At 48.7% G+C, this 17,523-nt stretch overlaps 1 protein-coding gene across 1 annotated transcript in view; it reads right to left on the reverse strand.

Annotated features, from left to right (window-relative positions):
• RNASEH2B (ribonuclease H2 subunit B) overlaps positions 1-15,308 on the reverse strand; it is a 58,967-nt gene extending 43,659 nt beyond the window's left edge. The window contains exon 1 of the mRNA XM_055335969.1: positions 15,026-15,308. Coding sequence (XP_055191944.1) covers positions 15,026-15,077 — 52 coding nt within the window. The 5' untranslated portion in view covers positions 15,078-15,308. The remainder of the gene's footprint in view (positions 1-15,025) is intronic.
• Between the last annotated feature and the right edge of the window lie 2,215 nt (positions 15,309-17,523).

The following is a 17,523-nucleotide window of genomic DNA, read 5'->3' on the forward strand; positions in this document are numbered from 1 at the left end:
ATGTCCCCTCTTTCATTTCTGATTTTAGCAATTTGAATCTTCTTTTATTCTTAGTCATTCTAGCTAAAGATTCAGTAATGTTCTTGATCTTTTCAAAAGGACTAATATTGGTTTCATTGATTTTTTTCCTTCTGCTGTTTTTCTCTTCTCTACTTTGTTCACTTCTGTTCTAACCTTCATTCCCTTCCCTTCCATTTGCTTTGGGTTTGGTTTGTTCTCCTTGTTCTAGTTTCTTGAACTGGAAGTTTAGGCTATTTGAGAACCTTTCTCCTTTTTAGGCATATACAACTACATATTTCGCTCTGAACACTGATTTACCTGCACTGCTTATGTTTTTGATATATGGTGTAACATTTTCATTCATTTCATTCCATTTGATCCATCTGTTAAGTCATTTATATCCACATATTTGTGAATTCCCCATATTTCCTTCTGTTATTGCTTTCTATTTTCATGTCAGTGGTTTTGGAGAGCATGTTTTGAGCATATTTTGATTGAGTAATTTCAATCTTTTTAAACGTAATGAGGTTTGTTTTACGGGCTATGATATGGTTGGTCTCTTCTAGAGAATGTTTAATGTTCACTTAAGGTGAATGTGTAGTACACAATTGTCGAGTGGAGTGTTCTACAGATGTCTGTCTCTTAAGTCTAGTCATTTTATAGTACTGGTCCAGTCTTCTGTTTCCTTGATGATCTTCCCCTTACGTGTTTTAGCCATATTAGAAATGGGTTATTTAAATCTCTCACTATTATTATTCAATTGTGTTACATCTACCTTCGATTCTGTCAGGTTTTGGCTCGTGTATTTTGGGGCTCTGTTATTAGGTGTAAACATTTAATAATCGTCACATCTCCCTAATAGACCATGTGCCATACACACACACACACACACACACAAATTACATCTTTATATAAGCCCATCAACTGTTTGTGGTTTTCTTTGCCTTATGAAGTTGTATTTTTTAAAGATTTATTTATTTTTTTTTTATTTGGAGGCAGGGAGAGCGCATGAGTGGGAAGGGCAGAGAGGGAGAGAGAATCTCAAGCAGACTCCACACCGAGCACAGAGCCAAGACAGGGTTCAGTCTCACAGCCATGAGATCACAAACTGAGCTTCAACTAAAAGTTGGGCGCTCAACTGAATGTTCCACACAGATGCCCCTAAAGTTGTGTTTTAAATTAGATAGAAAGGAGCTACAAACACACACACACATTTGTACCGCCTTTTATAGTTAGTTATGTCTTTATCTTTACCAGTGCTCTGTATTCTTTGCGTGGATTCAAGTTACCATCTGGTTTCTTTTCCTTTCAATCTGAAGGACTCCCTTCATGATGTTTGAAGGTCAAGTCTGCTAGTGATGAATCCCCTCCGTTCTTCTGCATCTGAGAATGCCTTAGTTTCTCCCTCCGTTTGGAAGGACAGTTTTGCCAAATACAGAAATCTTGGTTCAGTAGCTTTTTCTTTCAGTATCTTGAATGTATCATCCAACTAATTTCTGGCCTCTATGATTTCTAATGAGAAGTCAGCAGTTTGCCTTACCGAGGATCCCTATACTTGATAAGTCATTTTCTCTTCCTGCTTTCAACATTCTCTCTTTAACTTTGCCATTTGACAGATTGACTGTGAGGTGTGTAGGTGTGGAGCTCTTGCAGTTTATCCTACTTGGAGTTTACTGAAATTCTTGAATATGTAATGTTTTCCATCAAATTTGGGAGGTGTCTGGGCATTCTTCAAATATTCTCTTTGCTTCTGCCTCTTCTGGGCCTCCCACTATACATCTGTTGGTATGTTGGTGGTGCACTACATGTCCAGGAGACTTTGCTCAGTTTTCTTAATGCATTTTTCTTTCTGTTCCTCAGCCCAGCTCATCCTAATTGACCTATCTTCAAGTTTGCTATTTCTCTTCTCTCCCAGCTCAAATCTGCTACTGAGCCTGCTAGTGAATTTTTTAATTCAGTTATTGTACCTTTCAACTCCAGAATTTATATTCTTCTGTAATTTCTCTTTACTGATACACTCTACTTTGTGATACTTCATTGTCACACTTCCCTTTAATTTTTTAGACAAAGTTTGCCTTAGTTCTTTGAATATATTTATAATAGTTGATTAAAAACTTGGCGGAGTAAGTCCAACAATTGGTCCTCCTCAGGGACAGTTTTTATTGACATTTTTTCTCTTGTATATAAACCTACCTTCCTTTCTCTTTAGGTGTCCCACACCCCCCCCCTTTTTTTAATTAGACATTTTAGATAATAAAATAGTTAATGTGACAATTCTGGAAATCAGACTTCCTTCCCCAACTTCCCAAGATTTATTGTTGTTGCTGCTTTTTGTCATCATTTCAATTGCTGTTTGCTTAGTGACCTTCCGGGACTAATCCTATAAAGTCTGTATTCCCTGCAACCACTGATGTCTCAGTTAGTTTAGTGGTCAGTGAACGATTAGTCTGAGATTTCCGTAAATGTTTTGAACAAACGAGCCTTCTCCCAACCTTCGCTGAGGAGTTCTGCATGTGTTTGGGGACATGCCTGCAACACTCAAGCAATTTAAACTTCTGCCTTAGCTTTTATTAACTGCTTGCCTAGGGCCTCAAAATCAGTCAGAGGTGGGAGATTAGGGCCTTCTAGGTCTTTCCTGGGCATGCACACAGTCTTGAGTAAATGCTCAGCCTTTTAATTTCCTAGGAATATGTCAGAGCTTTTCCAAGTCCCTTAAGGATACCTTATCCCTTTTAAGTTTTTGGCCATGTTCTTATTTGCCCAACTGCTAAAGCCCCCTCAGCAACTGATATGTTAAACAATTGGCCAGTGATTATTTTTGACAAAGGCCCTGGGGCCAGGGCATTTTCTGCAGAGCAAGTTCTGAGCTCCAATCAAGCTTTTCCAGGGACCTGCAAGACAGGTCAAACAGGGACAATATTCTGGGAATGAAACTTTTTGAGAAGCTCCAAACAAGGCCCGTCCCATCCAGTGGTTGCAATGCTCCTGTTTTTTTTTTTTTTTTTTTTTTTTTTTTACGAGTACCATGTTTGCAAGACTGCTGGTTTTCAAGGTTACTGTAGACCTGAGGAGAGGGATATGTGAGCGGTTCAAGTTACAATGCCACAAACCCTGCTTAATGAGATTCAGCAGTTTTTCTTGAATAAACACTTCTCAGATTGTTGGAAGACTTGGCTAATTTCAAGAGTTTTGAAAAAGTTGATTTTGGCCATCTTTGCCAATGTTTTCATTGCTTTTATGGAGGGGTGGATTTACCCTCACCGGATTTTGAAGGCTTAGCATGAGTAAGGAACTCATATTGCTATAAGACTTTTGATGAATTCTTTAGTCTATACCTGGCTGTAGACACACAAAATTACTTGTGACTATAAATTAAAGGCTTTATGAAAGCTAAAGGGGTTCTTTTTAAATTCTCCTTTAAATCTGGAAAATCCTGGGTCATCCCATGGCCTAGTTCCTCACCCACAGGCTTGGAAGCTCTATCTTTTTTCTAAATTTTACCTGCATCTAGCGTAGCTGAAGGATAGCTAAATTAATTAAGGAAGAAAAAAAAATCTGCTTTTAGAATAATGGGAAAGAATCAGAGAAATAAGAGAGTGGGAGTGTGGAGAAGAGGTCTCCTCCATTAACTCACTTTTAACTCAGGCCTATTTCTTTAGTAATGTCAGCATAGAAAGAGCACAAGATCTGGAGACCGAAAGGTCCATAATCCACTCCCAGCAACTCTTCTTACTCAGCAGTATGTACTTGGGCATGATGCTCAGACTCCGCGCGCCTCCGTCGTTTCATTTATAAAATGGGCATAATAATAATTATTATTTTATAGGTTTTTCTTAAGCTTACATATATGGGAAAGTAACTAGAACATGTAATAAGCACTCAATTAAAAATCAGTTCCCTTTCTCTCAATGACATGGAAACATTAAGAATACGTAGGTAATAAGATCAAAATATAAAAGTCAAAAATTCTAAGCACAGAATTACTTAAGGGCCTAACAATTAGCTTTCCAAGAAGAGATTAAATTAGGACCATAATATCCTTTTTTAAAAATTCAAAACACAATGCATTTTATCTAAAAAAAAAAAAATTAAGACCATATATAGTAAAGTACCCAGTTTTTGGCATATGTGATATGCTCAATAAATGTTAACGGATGTATTGGTCGATTTTAGAAAAAGCTCAGTAAGAAATGGTAAAACAGGGCAGCCTGGGTGGCTCAGCGGTTTAGCACCACCTTCGGCCCAGGGTGTGATCTTGAAGACCTGGGATCGAGTCCCACGTCGGGCTCCCTGCATGGAGCCTGCTTCTCCCTCTGCCTGTGTCTCTGCCTCTCTCTCTCTCTCTGTGTGTGTCTCTCATGAATAAATAAAATCTTTAAAAAAAAAAAAAAGGGTAAAACAAGTTTTGATACTTAAGCTGAACTTCATTTATCTAGAAAATTGACTTCTTCTAAAACTATGCTGAGTAAAATAAGACTTCAAATTACATTTTTTAAACAGCAAGCTTTACACTTTCCTTCTTTTTTCCTCTTTTTTTGACTGCTTTTTTCTTCCATAAGAGACGACGTAAGTCCTGCTGGCCAAAAGGCTATTTTCACCAAAATTAAAAAATTCAGACAAAAGCAGGTACTCAGTCTTTTCAGCCACTTTGAACTCAATAATGTCTTAGACTTTCCAAATGTCTCCAGTCCTGCCCCTCTAGCTTCCTCAACCAATTCCATGGCACTTTTCTCAAGGTCTTTGTGTTTTCTATAAAGATCCAATTTTATGTCCCGCTGGTCACCATTAATTCACGATTAATTCTAGCAGCGAATCTTCCACCTGTTTGCCATCCTGATCTAAGTATCTCAACAGGAAGGAGAATCCGGTTGCTCCTTTCCTGGCACTTGAACTTTGAAGAAAACATACCAGCGATTAAGAGACAACTACGCCCAATGAGTATAAAACAGCAAATAACAGCTCAGGGGTACTGGGCATTTACTCCACACTGCAACGTCCTTGACAGGAGCTACACAATGTCACCCTTACAACATCTCTATGAAGTGGCTACTGTTCGGATTCCCATTTTTGTGGGTCGGAAACTTTCCCGAAGTTAAGGAAACTGTTCAAGGTCACAGGGCTATTTAGCCGCAGCCAGAACCAGGCATGAACTCAGGCAACCAACCGCTGAAACGGTGACACTTGAGAGAAACTCCTAATCTCAAATCCCATCCTCTTCACTCACAAAACATGAGCCGCAGCTCTGAAGCACGGTCACTCTGGGACGACTGTCCTCTTACGACACTGGCGTCTCGAACTCCTGTCCCCTCCTGCTGTGTCCTGCCCAGCCGTGAGGACCAGAGAGTCCCCGAGCAGCTGCCCCCACCCCAGTGCGGCCTGGGTCCCCCTCGGCCGGGGGTGCGTGCCGCAGGCGGAAAAGCAGGGGGTGGGGGCGGCCGGGGAGAGCGAGAAAGAGAAAAGCACTGGATCAAAAAATACAGAAATAAAAGACGAGAGAAATCTGCTGTGGGACACAAGAAACATCGCGTGATAAACCGATAAAGTCAAGTTTGACCAAAGGTGAGAAGAGGAAGCGCAGCGGCCTACACAGAGCTGCGAGCAGCCTAGGCTTCCCGGGGTAAGGTGGGGTAAGGTGGGGTAAGGTGGGGTAAGGCGTACCCAGCAGGGATCAATGCACGGACTTCACGCCTCTGTGCCATCGAGAGGATACTCGGGACGTCCTGCAGAAGCCAAATGGAACACTTTTTCATCTTCAGACTACGCAGTGTGGGTTGTACAGTTGATATAGTTATTTATCACCCACGGTCCAAGCCTGGCAGCTCTTTCCCATCCCTCCCTTGGTTAAGACCAGTTTCTTCACATCATTTAAAGTTCAAAGACTCGAGGCAGCGGAGAGAGCCACCTTTTGCCAAGTGTTCTTATGACTTGGAAGCAACGGGCGTTTGTTCGTGGACCTGTCGGATCTTTGGCACACAGCAGGTAAGCTCTGAGGAACACACACCCACTGTTACTCGGAAAGGAAAGAACAGACATCAAAGCACCATATCAAAGCTATTCAGTTTTCTTAAGAAAATGTAATAGGGGAAAAAAAAAAAAAGATGAGAGTATCATTCTCATGCTCGTGCAACGGAGTGATTTAAATAAGTTCCAGTCCATTCTGCGTAGTCATCGCCATGAAGACCTACTCAACTCTCTTGGTTCCTGTCTGTCTGATGGCCGGGGACAGCTCCTTGGAAACACTTGGGTAGGACACAAGTACAGCGCACGCAAGACAAATCAGCATGATTTTCAAGTTACTTGCCACTTCCAGGAATGCTAATTTCGGCAATAACTAACGTCTTCCCTTCCCAAGATGTTACCACTGCCATCAAAGGGATCTGGGTCATTTTCCCAGCTTTGAAGCTCTCAGTTCCCTTAAACACGACAGGAGGCAAACCAAGAAAGCTAGAGAGGCATGCACCAGAGAAATGATTTTCAAGTTATGAGTTCCTCTAAGAATACCTTTTGAAGCTTTGAAGAAAGAATAAAAAATAAGAACTGGCCCTCCCCACGGACCACAGAAGATAAAATCCCCATTTTCTGAGGGCTGTCCCTATCAACAGCCATGCTTCTAGGACTGGCCTGTGTGCTGAAGAAGAAACGGATGAAAAATTTCAGGTGTGCAGCCAATTCGGAGCCACAAAGTTGGGCGACCTATCGAGATGGAGCTCAGCTCCTGAAATATCTGGGAAGCAGGAAAACTCTGGAGAGGTGGAAAGGACAGATGACTGAGATGTCTAATAATACCAGGGCCGGCTGCAGGACAGGAGGCGTGCCTGGTTCCCAGTCTGCAAGCTGACAGCAGAGGGAGCCCAGGCCCCTTCTGATCCTTCCACCTCTCCCACCCTGGTAAGAGACCCCCACTCCGTAGCAGGGTGGCCTCTGGCACAAAGCAGGGTCCTAGAGGACGGGGAGAGCCCGTCGTCTCTGCCATTTGATTCCTGTCGAGTGCCGGACAGATGAGCTGACTTCTCTGAGCCTTGTAGAGCGGTGATGGTCAAGCCTGCCTTGACCACTTCCCAAGGCCGCGCAGAGTCAACTACAGCAACATACACCGGCGTGTAGTGCAACGGTCTAAGAGCTGGAAGGTAACAGGCTCTAGAGGGTGGGCTTCCTAAAAATTACATAAACCTTGGGTAAAGGAAGGAAGATAGAAGTTACCGCCCAAAAATACTTCTTCATACGATGAACCTGTGCCCCACCTATATGTCACCTGGTCAAAGAGGCCACTGAGAAAGTGCGCATGCTCGGCTGAGACGGGCCTGGTGCCGTGTGGCCCGAGCTCAGGCCCACCGGTGAGTGGGGCAGGGGCTAGCTCTCGTGCTGCCTCGCCTCGCCTCGCCGTCCTCTGAACAGTGCTCCCTACCCTCAGGTACCCCTCGGGCCTCCCCGTCTCCCACCTGGGGCTCGCCCCTCCAGGCTACAGCTCACAGGGGATGAGGCTGGGGTTGCAGGTGATCACAGTGTGGCCGGTCGGAAGGTTGGCCTGGAACAAGAAATAAAGAGAAAAGAGGCAGCTTCTCCCAGCAGGCTCTGAAGATCCGAGGTGTGGATCGGTTTTCCACCAGCTGGAGGGTGCTGGTTTGAGAAGAGGAAGTTACCTCTTAGGGAGGCAGGCTCCCTGGACCTCTCGGTGCCAGGACACCCTAGCTCTGATGTTCTTAGACTCTTCACCCTGTCCCTGCCCCCAACTCGCACTGGCCCTTCCTAGGACCGTGTGACCCGGCTGGGGAACTCCCAGAGAAGTGCGGGCCAGCTTTGTAACACAATTAGGATGGACGGACTCCACATGAAACAGTGATGTGCATACTAAGGCAGGCTGACTCACGGCGCACCCGCACTGCCGTCCTGTGATGGCAAGCACACCGAGGGGCGTTTGCAGGAGGCCATGCTTGTCCTGAGAAATTCGACCTCAAATGCCTTACGAAGAATCCCAGCTTGCCCCTGTGTCCATTATGGCTCTGTGGATTTACGCTCGCCTCTCTGGCCCCCATCTGCATTTTCAGTCTGTACCTGCTCTTAAAGATAATCCATCCAAAATATGCAGTCTATGCTGTAGAGCAGTACTTGTTTGGTGTATTTGTTACCATAGAAATAAACTCCTAAGTAGGGAGAGTAAACAGTAAAATACAGATCAAAGTAGAAAAAGGAGAAAAAAATTTAAGAACACTGAGTTTATACTAGGATATATACAGAGTAGAACGAGGTATTTCCAAAATTGTTATTTCTCAGCAGCAAATTATTTTCTTCTTTATATTTTTCTGCATTACTAAAGTTTCTATATTGGGGATGTATTACTATTTAACTTCTAAAAAGTTACTAAAAAAAATACTGGGAGAAAAATGTCTACATGAAGATTTAACTGGTCAAAAGTGAGCTACCAAATGGCTTAGGGTCTCGCAGGATATCATCAGCTCTGGCTAGAGACCTGGGCCAGTTTGGATCCGAGTCGTGTCAGAGGCAGGGAACACAACAGGCATCAGAATGCGCAGAGCTGACCCTTTCGGCAGGCAGCCAGGTCCACTTTAGCAACAGTCATACCTGGAATGGAAGGTTACCCTTTAAAGATATTTAAAAAGCACACACAAAGGACCCCTGAACAAAAAGGCTGGAAATCCTAAGGGGCGTGCTCTGCTTTCAGAGACACTCGGCAAGGGCGGGCTCCGGAGCTGAAGCCAAGACGCCCGGCACCGGGAGGCTGATGGTGGTGCCGCAGGAAGCACACGCCGCTGGCTTGGACTGCGGGCTCCACGGAGCTTTAGAGGAAAACGATAGTGAACTGGGTGGCTCAGCAGGTTAGGCGTCTGACTCTTGATTTTAGCTCAGGTCATGATCTCAGGGGCAGGAGCTCCAGCCCTATGTTGGGCTCCAGGCTGGGCGTGGAGCCTACTAAATAAATAACTAAATAACTAACTAAATAAATAAAATAACTAAATAACTAACTAACTAAATAAAAAACTAAATAACTAAAAAATAAATAACGAAATAAAAATTTAAAAAATATATAGAAGATATGGACACGAAAACTAAATAAATAAAAAATAAATAATGAAACAAATAAAAATTTAAAGAATATATAGAAGATATGTACACGAATATACATATATATGAATACACAAATATACACACATATATATTGAACTGAATAACCATGATGAAATGTGTAAGTAGGTCGACTAGGTTTATACCACCCGCTTGCACACTACTAGGGGAGAGGCTCAGATGGAAGACGTCTTGGGGGAGCTGTGGTCTGGGCTTAAAGGATAAATAGGCATTTGCCAGGCAGAGGACATGGAGGAGAGTAGGTGGGGTCCAGGCAGATCCGAGGTCACAGCCATTCAAAGAAAGAGATTGTGTGTATCCCCAATATCCCTGAGCCTTACAGTAAAGGAGAGTCTAAGTACCCAGTGAAATAAGAGCAGAAACAGAAAGATGAGGAAAATTTAAGAATAGCTTTCAGCGAATGTTTACTGGATGCTGACTCTGTCCCAAGTCTGGGGCTAAGGGCTTGGGGTGCAAGGAAGAGCTTAAGAGAGGAGGCTGGGACCGTTTTCCCCACCTTAAACATGAGGAAATTGGGGTTTATCAAGAGGCTGCAATGTGTCCAAGGACGTGGACAAACACACATCCAGATGGTACAAACCTAGTTTTAGGTTTTATTGCAACGCTTCAGGAAATATCGGTAAGTTGTTTCTTAACATCGTGGTCAAAGTTTATTTCCCTATATGGGGACGATCCGTGCAGCCCCTTTTCTGTTATTCAAATAAAAAATTGTGTTTTCTGTCGGTAAATACCCAGAAATACAATTACTAGACCATACAGTATAGCTCTACTTTTAATTTTTTGAGGAACCCCCATCTGTTTTCCACAGCGGCCGCGCCACTTTGCGTTCCCACCAACAGGGTGCCCGAGGGTTCCTTCTTCTCCACGCCCTCACCAACACTTACTATTTCTGTTTCCTGAGTCTAGCCCTTCTGATAGGTGGGAGCTGGTATCTCGTGGTGGTTTTGATTTGCATTTTCCCGATGATGAGGGATGCTGAGCATCTGTTCACGTGTCTGTTGGCCATCTGGAAGTCGTCTTTGGAAAAACGTCTATTCAGGTCCCTGTGCCCATTTTTTAATCAAATTATTTGGTTTTTTTGATGTTGAGTTATGTAAGTTCCTTATATAGTTTGGAAATTAGCCTCTTATTGGATATATTACTTGCAAATATATTCCATTCAGTAGGTTGCCTTTTTGTTTGGTCGATCATTTCCTTCACTGTGTAGAAGCTTTTAATTTTGGGGTAGTCAATTTTTTTTTTAAAAAAAAAGCTTTTTATTTTGTGGTGCTTTTGATTCCCTTGCCTTGGGAGACACAGCTAGAAAAATGCTGCCGTGGCCATCCCTATGTTTACCGCAGCGTTACTTACGACACCCAAGATACGGACTCCAAGTGTCCATCAACAGATGAATGGATAAAGAAGATGACATATATGTGTGTGTATGTAAATCTAAAATAAACAATAGAATATGAGTCATAAAAAGGATGAGATTTTGCTATTTGCAACCACGCGGAAGGACCTAGAAGCGTTCTATACAAAGTGAAATAAGTTAGACAGAGAAAGACAAATACCATGATTTCACTCAGGAATGGAAAAACAAAATAAAACAAAACAAGTAAACAGAAAGCAGAATCAGGCCTATAAATACAGAGAACAAAGGGATGGTGGCCACAGGGGAGGCGACGGGGGACGGGCAAAACGGGCGAAGGGGAGTGGGAGATCCGCCCCCCAGTTATGGGCCGGAGGCGGCAGGAGGATACGAGGCACCGCACCAGCGAACACAGCACCGAGGGGATGGACGGGAGCGACGTTCGTGGCCAGCACAACACACGGTGTCCAGCTGGTGAATCACTACGTCGCACACCCGAAACTACTGTAACATCGTGTGTCAACTAGGCTCCCAAGGAAAAAACAAAATCATGAACATTTCTGACTTTCCTTTTATGAAAATGCTTTTCTGCCCTGGGAAGATTAAATATGTGAGCCTTACAAGTTCTCATAAACGTCCTACATCTTTCGGGCCGATTCCTAGGCCCGTGACGCCAACCGACAGGTGACCAAGTCCACACTCGGGACCGTGCGCGGCCGGCCCGGGGAGCAGGTCCGGCGGCGGTCTCGCCAAGGTCACCGGGGTCGCCACCAGAAACAATTTTGGGGATAGAACCAGCCTCAGGATCCGCGTGGAAAATACCAAACGTGCCTCCAGGCTGCTGACGGCCCGCAGGAGACTACTCAGTAGGGGACAAATACTCAGGGACTGTCCACCCGCAGCACCCAGCGCAGCGCAGCCAGGGGATGCACAGGCCCCCCCGGGGAGCAGGCCCCTCACTGGGCGAGCCTTCAGCCCACAGGCTCTCTTAGGAACACAACCACGCGCCGGGCAAACGGTGCTGCCCAAGAACGGAAAACCCACTTCTAACCCTGTACCTTTAGGAAGAGGAGGGAAAAAGTTTTATGGTTGTTTGCTTGTTTGTGCAGGGCCACCGACAAGCCATTCAGGTCTATAGCTATTTTCCTTTACCACATACTTTAAACTGTTATTTTTTTTCTCCCCCAAATAAGAGGTGTTTCTTGTAGGCTTACTAAAAAGCTACAGGACTCTAATCAGAAATAACAGCAATATAAATCCTCTCTACCATTAACTATAAAAATTAGTCTTGCCTTCTAAATTTCACTTTTTTTTTAAAGATTTTATTTATTTATTCATGAGAGACACAGAGAGAGAGGGGCAGACGGAGGAGAAGCAGGCTCCCTGCAAGGAGCCCGATGCAGGACTCGATCCCAGGACCCCGGGGTCACACCCTGAGCCAAAGGCAGACGCTCAACCGCTGAGCCACCCAGGGTGTCCCTGACTTCTTTTTCAATCATTTAATTAGAACGTAGCGCTAAAGGCTGCAGTGATACGACGCTTTCCGGTCTACTGTTGTATTCTATTTGGAAACACAAATCTGACGTTATTCTTTGTGATCATCATGCTGACTCTCATAAAAGGCTCATTAATATATTCGGAAGGACTAAGGCAAGCAAGCCACCTGTGATTCTTAGTTCCCAAAAAGCAACCCATCCTCTATCCCCACGAAAGCTAGCGTTATTCCTGCCGTGGGGAAGTAGATAACCAATGCAACTCTTCCTAAAACACTTCTGGACGGGTGTTTTCTTGAGATAAAGGGGAGCAGCTTCGTTGCAAAACTTGTCTGCAGCTGAAGATGTGCCGTGGTCTACTTTGATCTGGAGGCTCCTGCAGAGCCTGCTTCTCCCTCTGTCTACGCCTCTGTGTGTCTCTCATGAATGAATAAATAAAAAACCTTTAAAGAATAAAAAATAAATAAAACTGAGTACAAACTGCTTCTACCAAATACTTATGAAAAATCTTATATAACCTTTGTTCTCTTCATTAAGGGCCCAAGTCCACCGTAGCTATGGTGCTCGCTCCAACCAGGACACAGTCTCTTTCTCTCAAATTTACTACCTACTGGGGCTGATTTCGCATCTGCTAGAAACCACCACCAGCACCAGCGCCAGCACCACCAGCATCACCAGCACCAGCACCACCAGCAGCAGCATGTACCTCTGAAGACAGGCCTCACAGCCTGTGCGCATGTGCGCCCCCGACGACATTAACTCTGCCCACACAAGGAGAGCTAAACCCGGGGCTGCCCATTCCTACCTCCCAACCCGCTCGCAACGGCTGTCTCAGTGCCGTGCTTCCTCGCAGTGTCTGCGGACCGGCAGCAGCGGCATCACCTGGGAACCTGTTTGAAATGCACGTTCTCAGGACCCATCCCAGAGCCACTGAATCAGGAGCTGTGGGGCTGGGGCGCAGTTCCCCAGGTGACCGATGCCCTCAAGTTTGAGCAGCACTGTTGCCCTGCAGGAACTCCCAAGCCACCCGGGCTGTGCACTCAGAGCCTGCAGGTGGCACTCAAGGCCGGCCGGAAGGACAGGAGCAGCCCTCGCTGGCAGCACAGTTCCCCAACAGCTGGCTCGGCCTCCCCTGACGAGTTCAAAGGTCACAGGACATCTCAGCTGAGAACAGGAACCGCGCTGAAACTCTCACCGCCCAGAAGTACGCACACTGAACCTATCATTTTCGGGGACGCAATCGATATTTAATCATTTTAAAGTTTTTTTTTGTGTCGTTTAATACGATGAGGATACAAACACATTTGAAGAATGAAAATGCCGATGCCGATGAAACAGAACAAAATAAGCAACTCAAATTATCCTCAGCCGTCGCGTGTATCTGAATAATAAAGATGCCCTCTATGGGGAACGAATGGTTAGAGTTCCTACCCTGAAAATCTCACTGAATTGATGGGACAAGAGCGAGGGTTTTTCTAACGTCGGGCACGACCTCTGCTAGAGCCTAGCAACGACATGAAGCATAAAGGAAGGCATGATCTGTGACAGATTCTACCAAAACCCGGAATCGTGCTTCCCGGGTTTTAGTACACACACGTCTAGCGAGGATGTGGCCCGCTCTGCTGGTGGAGCGCAAGTCGGCAGGAGCCCTTGGGGAAACCAGTTAGCAGCTGCTGCTGGAGCTCAACACAGGGGAACCTAGAACCACAGAGGTCCGCCCGCCCGAGCACAGGCCGCAGGGGCATGAGCGCTCCACCCAGACGGGGCCTCCTCAAAGAACGTTCTTACAAGTGTCACAGCAGTCACAAGCTGGAAACGACCCAAATGCCCACCGGCAGTAGAGGAAAAGGTCATGGACAGTCGTTCAATAAAATACATACAGCAACGAACACACAAACCAGCCAGTAAACCAAGCCGCGGCTCTACACAACTGGGATGAACGTGCACATACCAGGGAAGCCAAAGGGGCCACACTGAAGGGGCGCCCGCCCCCCCAAACAGGGAAAGCAAATGCCCAGGGACAGCGGTCAGGGGTCAGCGCGGTTACCAAGGCTCCCCAGCGACAGGTGTGCTGCGCGTGCACCTGCAGGATCAGGGCTGCACCTGTAGACAGCTCGCACCTACGAGGCTGCATTCACTGAACTGCACGCTTAAGTGTGTGTGCTTGACTGTACATCCCACCTCTTTATAAAGAGAGAAAAAAAAACACAAGCAAGTATCATCGTTGACGGGCATGTCCTAATGTTCAGTTTTCGTCCAGAGTCCAGGCTGCTGGGTAACGAGCGTCACCAGCGCTCTCCGCTGGACCAGCGCCGCTTGTGCTGAGCTGACCCTAAAGTCAGACACAGTGAAAATTAAAACCAAGTTTCCCTTAATTCGGGCGTTATGCCAGCGCATGGGGGTGGGGGGCACCCCAGAGGCCGCACTCCTCTCCTCGGGCTCTGGCCATCATCGGAGCCTGCAGCATCCCCGGCCTCACACCCTGGGGGGCGGGCATCCCCGGGCGGGGGGGGGGGGGGGGGGACAAGGCCTGGCTCACCCGCCTCACCGGGGTTCCCCGAACCACCCCTCCCCCGGGTCCCCCGGGCTGCCCCAGGCCCGGCCGGTTAGCGCAGTGTCCCAGCCCCTTGGGGCCTGTGGGTCGCGGGGGGCGGGGGGGGGGCGGGAAAGCGCAGCCAGAGCAGCACCCCCGGGCCGCTCCGTGCAGTCCCGGCCCTGCCGCCCCCCGCGCCCTCCCCACGCCCCCAGGCGCCCGGTCAGTTTCTGCGCTCGCTCGGGTGGGAGGGTGGGAGCGATGCTGCGGCGCGGAGGGGGCGCATCCGCAGCCGCAGCTCAGGTGCGAGCCCGCCGCGCGCAGGTCCCCATCCCCGGGCGCCGTACCTGGGAGCAGGAGCACATCCCCCGGTGCCCCCTGGTCCCATCCCCCCGCCCCCCGCCCCGTACCTGGGAGCAGCAGCACGTGCCCCCCGCCCCCATCCCCGGGCGCCGCCGTACCTGGGAGCAGGAGCACATCCCCCGGTGCCCCCTGGTCCCATCCCCCGCTGTCCCCCCGCTGTCCCCCCGCCCCCCCGCCCCGTACCTGGGAGCAGCAGCACGTGCCTCCGGGCTCCGGCCGGGCCCCCCCGGTCCATGCCCCGACGCCGCAGGCCGGGCGCGGCGGGAACGGCGGGCGGACGCGTGCTCCGGGCGGCGCAGGCCCGGGAGGCGCCCTCGGGAGCCCGCGGTCCCCGCCCAGCCCGCCGGCCGCGCCCGCGGGGTTCGAATTTAGCGCCGGGCCCAGGGGCGACCCCACCCGAGACGCGGCCTCTCCCCCCGCGCGGCCGGGCTGGGTGCTGGCGAGGGCGCGGGTGACGCGGCGGGGGAGGGGCGGGCGGGGGAGGGGCGGGGGAGGGGCGGACGGTCGGGCGCGGAGGTGGGGGAGGGGGGAGGGTGCGCGGGCCGCGGGCAGAGAATGCGCGGGGGCGGGGCGGGGCGGGGCGGGGCGGGGCGGGGCGGGGCGGCGGTTCCGGGGGGAGGGGGGAGGGGGGAGGGGGGAGGGGCGGACGGTGCCGAGGGGGAAGGCGGGACGGACGCAGGGGCGCGGGGGAGGGGCGGACGGCGCGCGGGCGGGGCGGAGGGTGCGCGGGAGGAGAGGCGGAGGGGGAGGGGGAGGGGCGCGGGGAGCAGAGGGTGCGCGGGGGGAGGGGCGGGGCTGGGGTGCGCGGGGGGGGGAGGGGCGGGGCTGGGGTGCGCGGGGGCGGCCCCGGGAGTCCCGGGCGCAGCGGGCAGGGCGACCCCGCGCGGTCCGGCCCGTGGCTGTGCTGCTGGAGCCTCCGCGGGCCGCGGTGGGGCCCGGCCCAGTCCTTGCCCCCCCGCCCCCCCCGTGTCCGAGTGAGCGGCCCTCCAGGGCCTTAGCCCCCCCCCCGCCCCCCTGCAAGCCAGTGCAGGTCTGGGACTCCCAGGTGTGGGGCTCGGGCATCTGTTACTTTGGAAATCTCCTTGTAATGAGTCAAAAAGGAAGACGTCTGCAAAGCGATGTTTTAATTAAGACCTCAAGGCCAGGACGTTTGGGGGTTCAAACTTGGGAAAATAAAATTCTGATTGGAAAGATCGGTACCTGGTGCGTGGTTTTTAAAGAGAAGATAGTGAATACTTCTCTCATAATTTGAAGAAAAGCCGGCGCCCCTCCTACCCCGCCCAGATCCCCATCCCCACCTGGGGGTGGGGGGGGGCAGTCACTGTTGACCGGTTCTTGTCTCTGCCTTCCAGGAGTTTTCCAGGCCTGTACAAGTCTGTGTCTTATATTTTTTTTTTTTTTTTGCACAAATGGGAGAATAATGCTACGTGACTTTTCATGCACTTCACTTTTCTTGAAGACAGTTAAATCTGGCAGCGCTGGATCTCAGTCTTCTGAAAGGGATTTTTAATTTCCATCCTATGTCCCCTGGGCGGTGGCAGATGCAGTTGCCGGGACCGCAGAGCGCACCTTTCTGGCTGAGGAGGGTCGTCCAGATGCCAGCACTGGAACAGGCAGCGGATTATCTCTCTGGTCTCTTCCCTCCCCCGAGATCATTCTATGGGAAAAGTTACGGGGTGTAGGCCAAATCCCCAGGCACACCCTAATCATTACTAACAGCTACAGGAGAAACGTTTCCCACAGTTCCCGCTCCGACATACAGAGTTGTTTTCATTCTTTTCTGATCCTTTCCAGCCCTTGGCCCCATGAATATGTATTTGTTACTTGGTGGCTTTCATAGGGTAAAGACAATTTGCTTCTCTCCCTCAATTTTGTCTGCTTCCCTCCCTTCACATGGTATAAACATGTTTCCACGGCATCCAGAATGTTGTTAATGAAGACTCAGTTTCACACTGCTAAGGTACCCAGGTTACCTAACCCTTCCCTAGTGTGCGATATTGAGGTTCTTTCCAACTGTTTTTATAAATAATGCTACGAAGCCTGCCGTGCGTGGACTTTGCAGCAGTTGAAAGCAACGAGCTAGATGGACACGTAGCAACACGGATGCTTCATGTCAGGGGGGAAAACATGCAACGCCAGAGGCAAGACGAGATTCATAACGCAGTACCAAGGAGACGAACTTAAAAACACACAGAAAACAACACTATCTTTTTTTTTTTTTAAGATTTTATATATTTATTCATGAGAGACACAGAGAGAGAGGCAGAGACACAGGCGGAGGGAGAAGCAGGCTCCATGCAGGGAGCCCGACGTAGGACTCTATCCCGGGACCCCGGATCACTGCCTGAGCCCAAGGCAGACGCTCAACCACGGAGCCACCTGGGAGCCCCAACAGTGTATCTTGTATGAGGACACATGCACCTTTAAAAGACCATGAATCAAACACATAAGGAATGGGCATCTTCAAAATATACAGGGGGGTGGGATGAGGGACAGGTAAGGAATGAAGGGGCAAGAAAAATCAAGAGAGGGGCCAGGGCACACGCGGCCAACTGTCACTGTGTCTTAGGAACAACAGTATAATTTACTCTGACATTTAGGCCCAGAGACAGAAACATTTTTTTTAAATGTGTCGAAACAAGCATTTCTAAACAATTTCCTTTATCCACTTAAAAAATTTA

The sequence above is a fragment of the Nyctereutes procyonoides genome, unplaced genomic scaffold (genome assembly GCF_905146905.1).
Source record: "Nyctereutes procyonoides isolate TBG_1078 unplaced genomic scaffold, NYPRO_anot_genome, whole genome shotgun sequence".
NCBI lineage: Eukaryota > Metazoa > Chordata > Mammalia > Carnivora > Canidae > Nyctereutes > Nyctereutes procyonoides.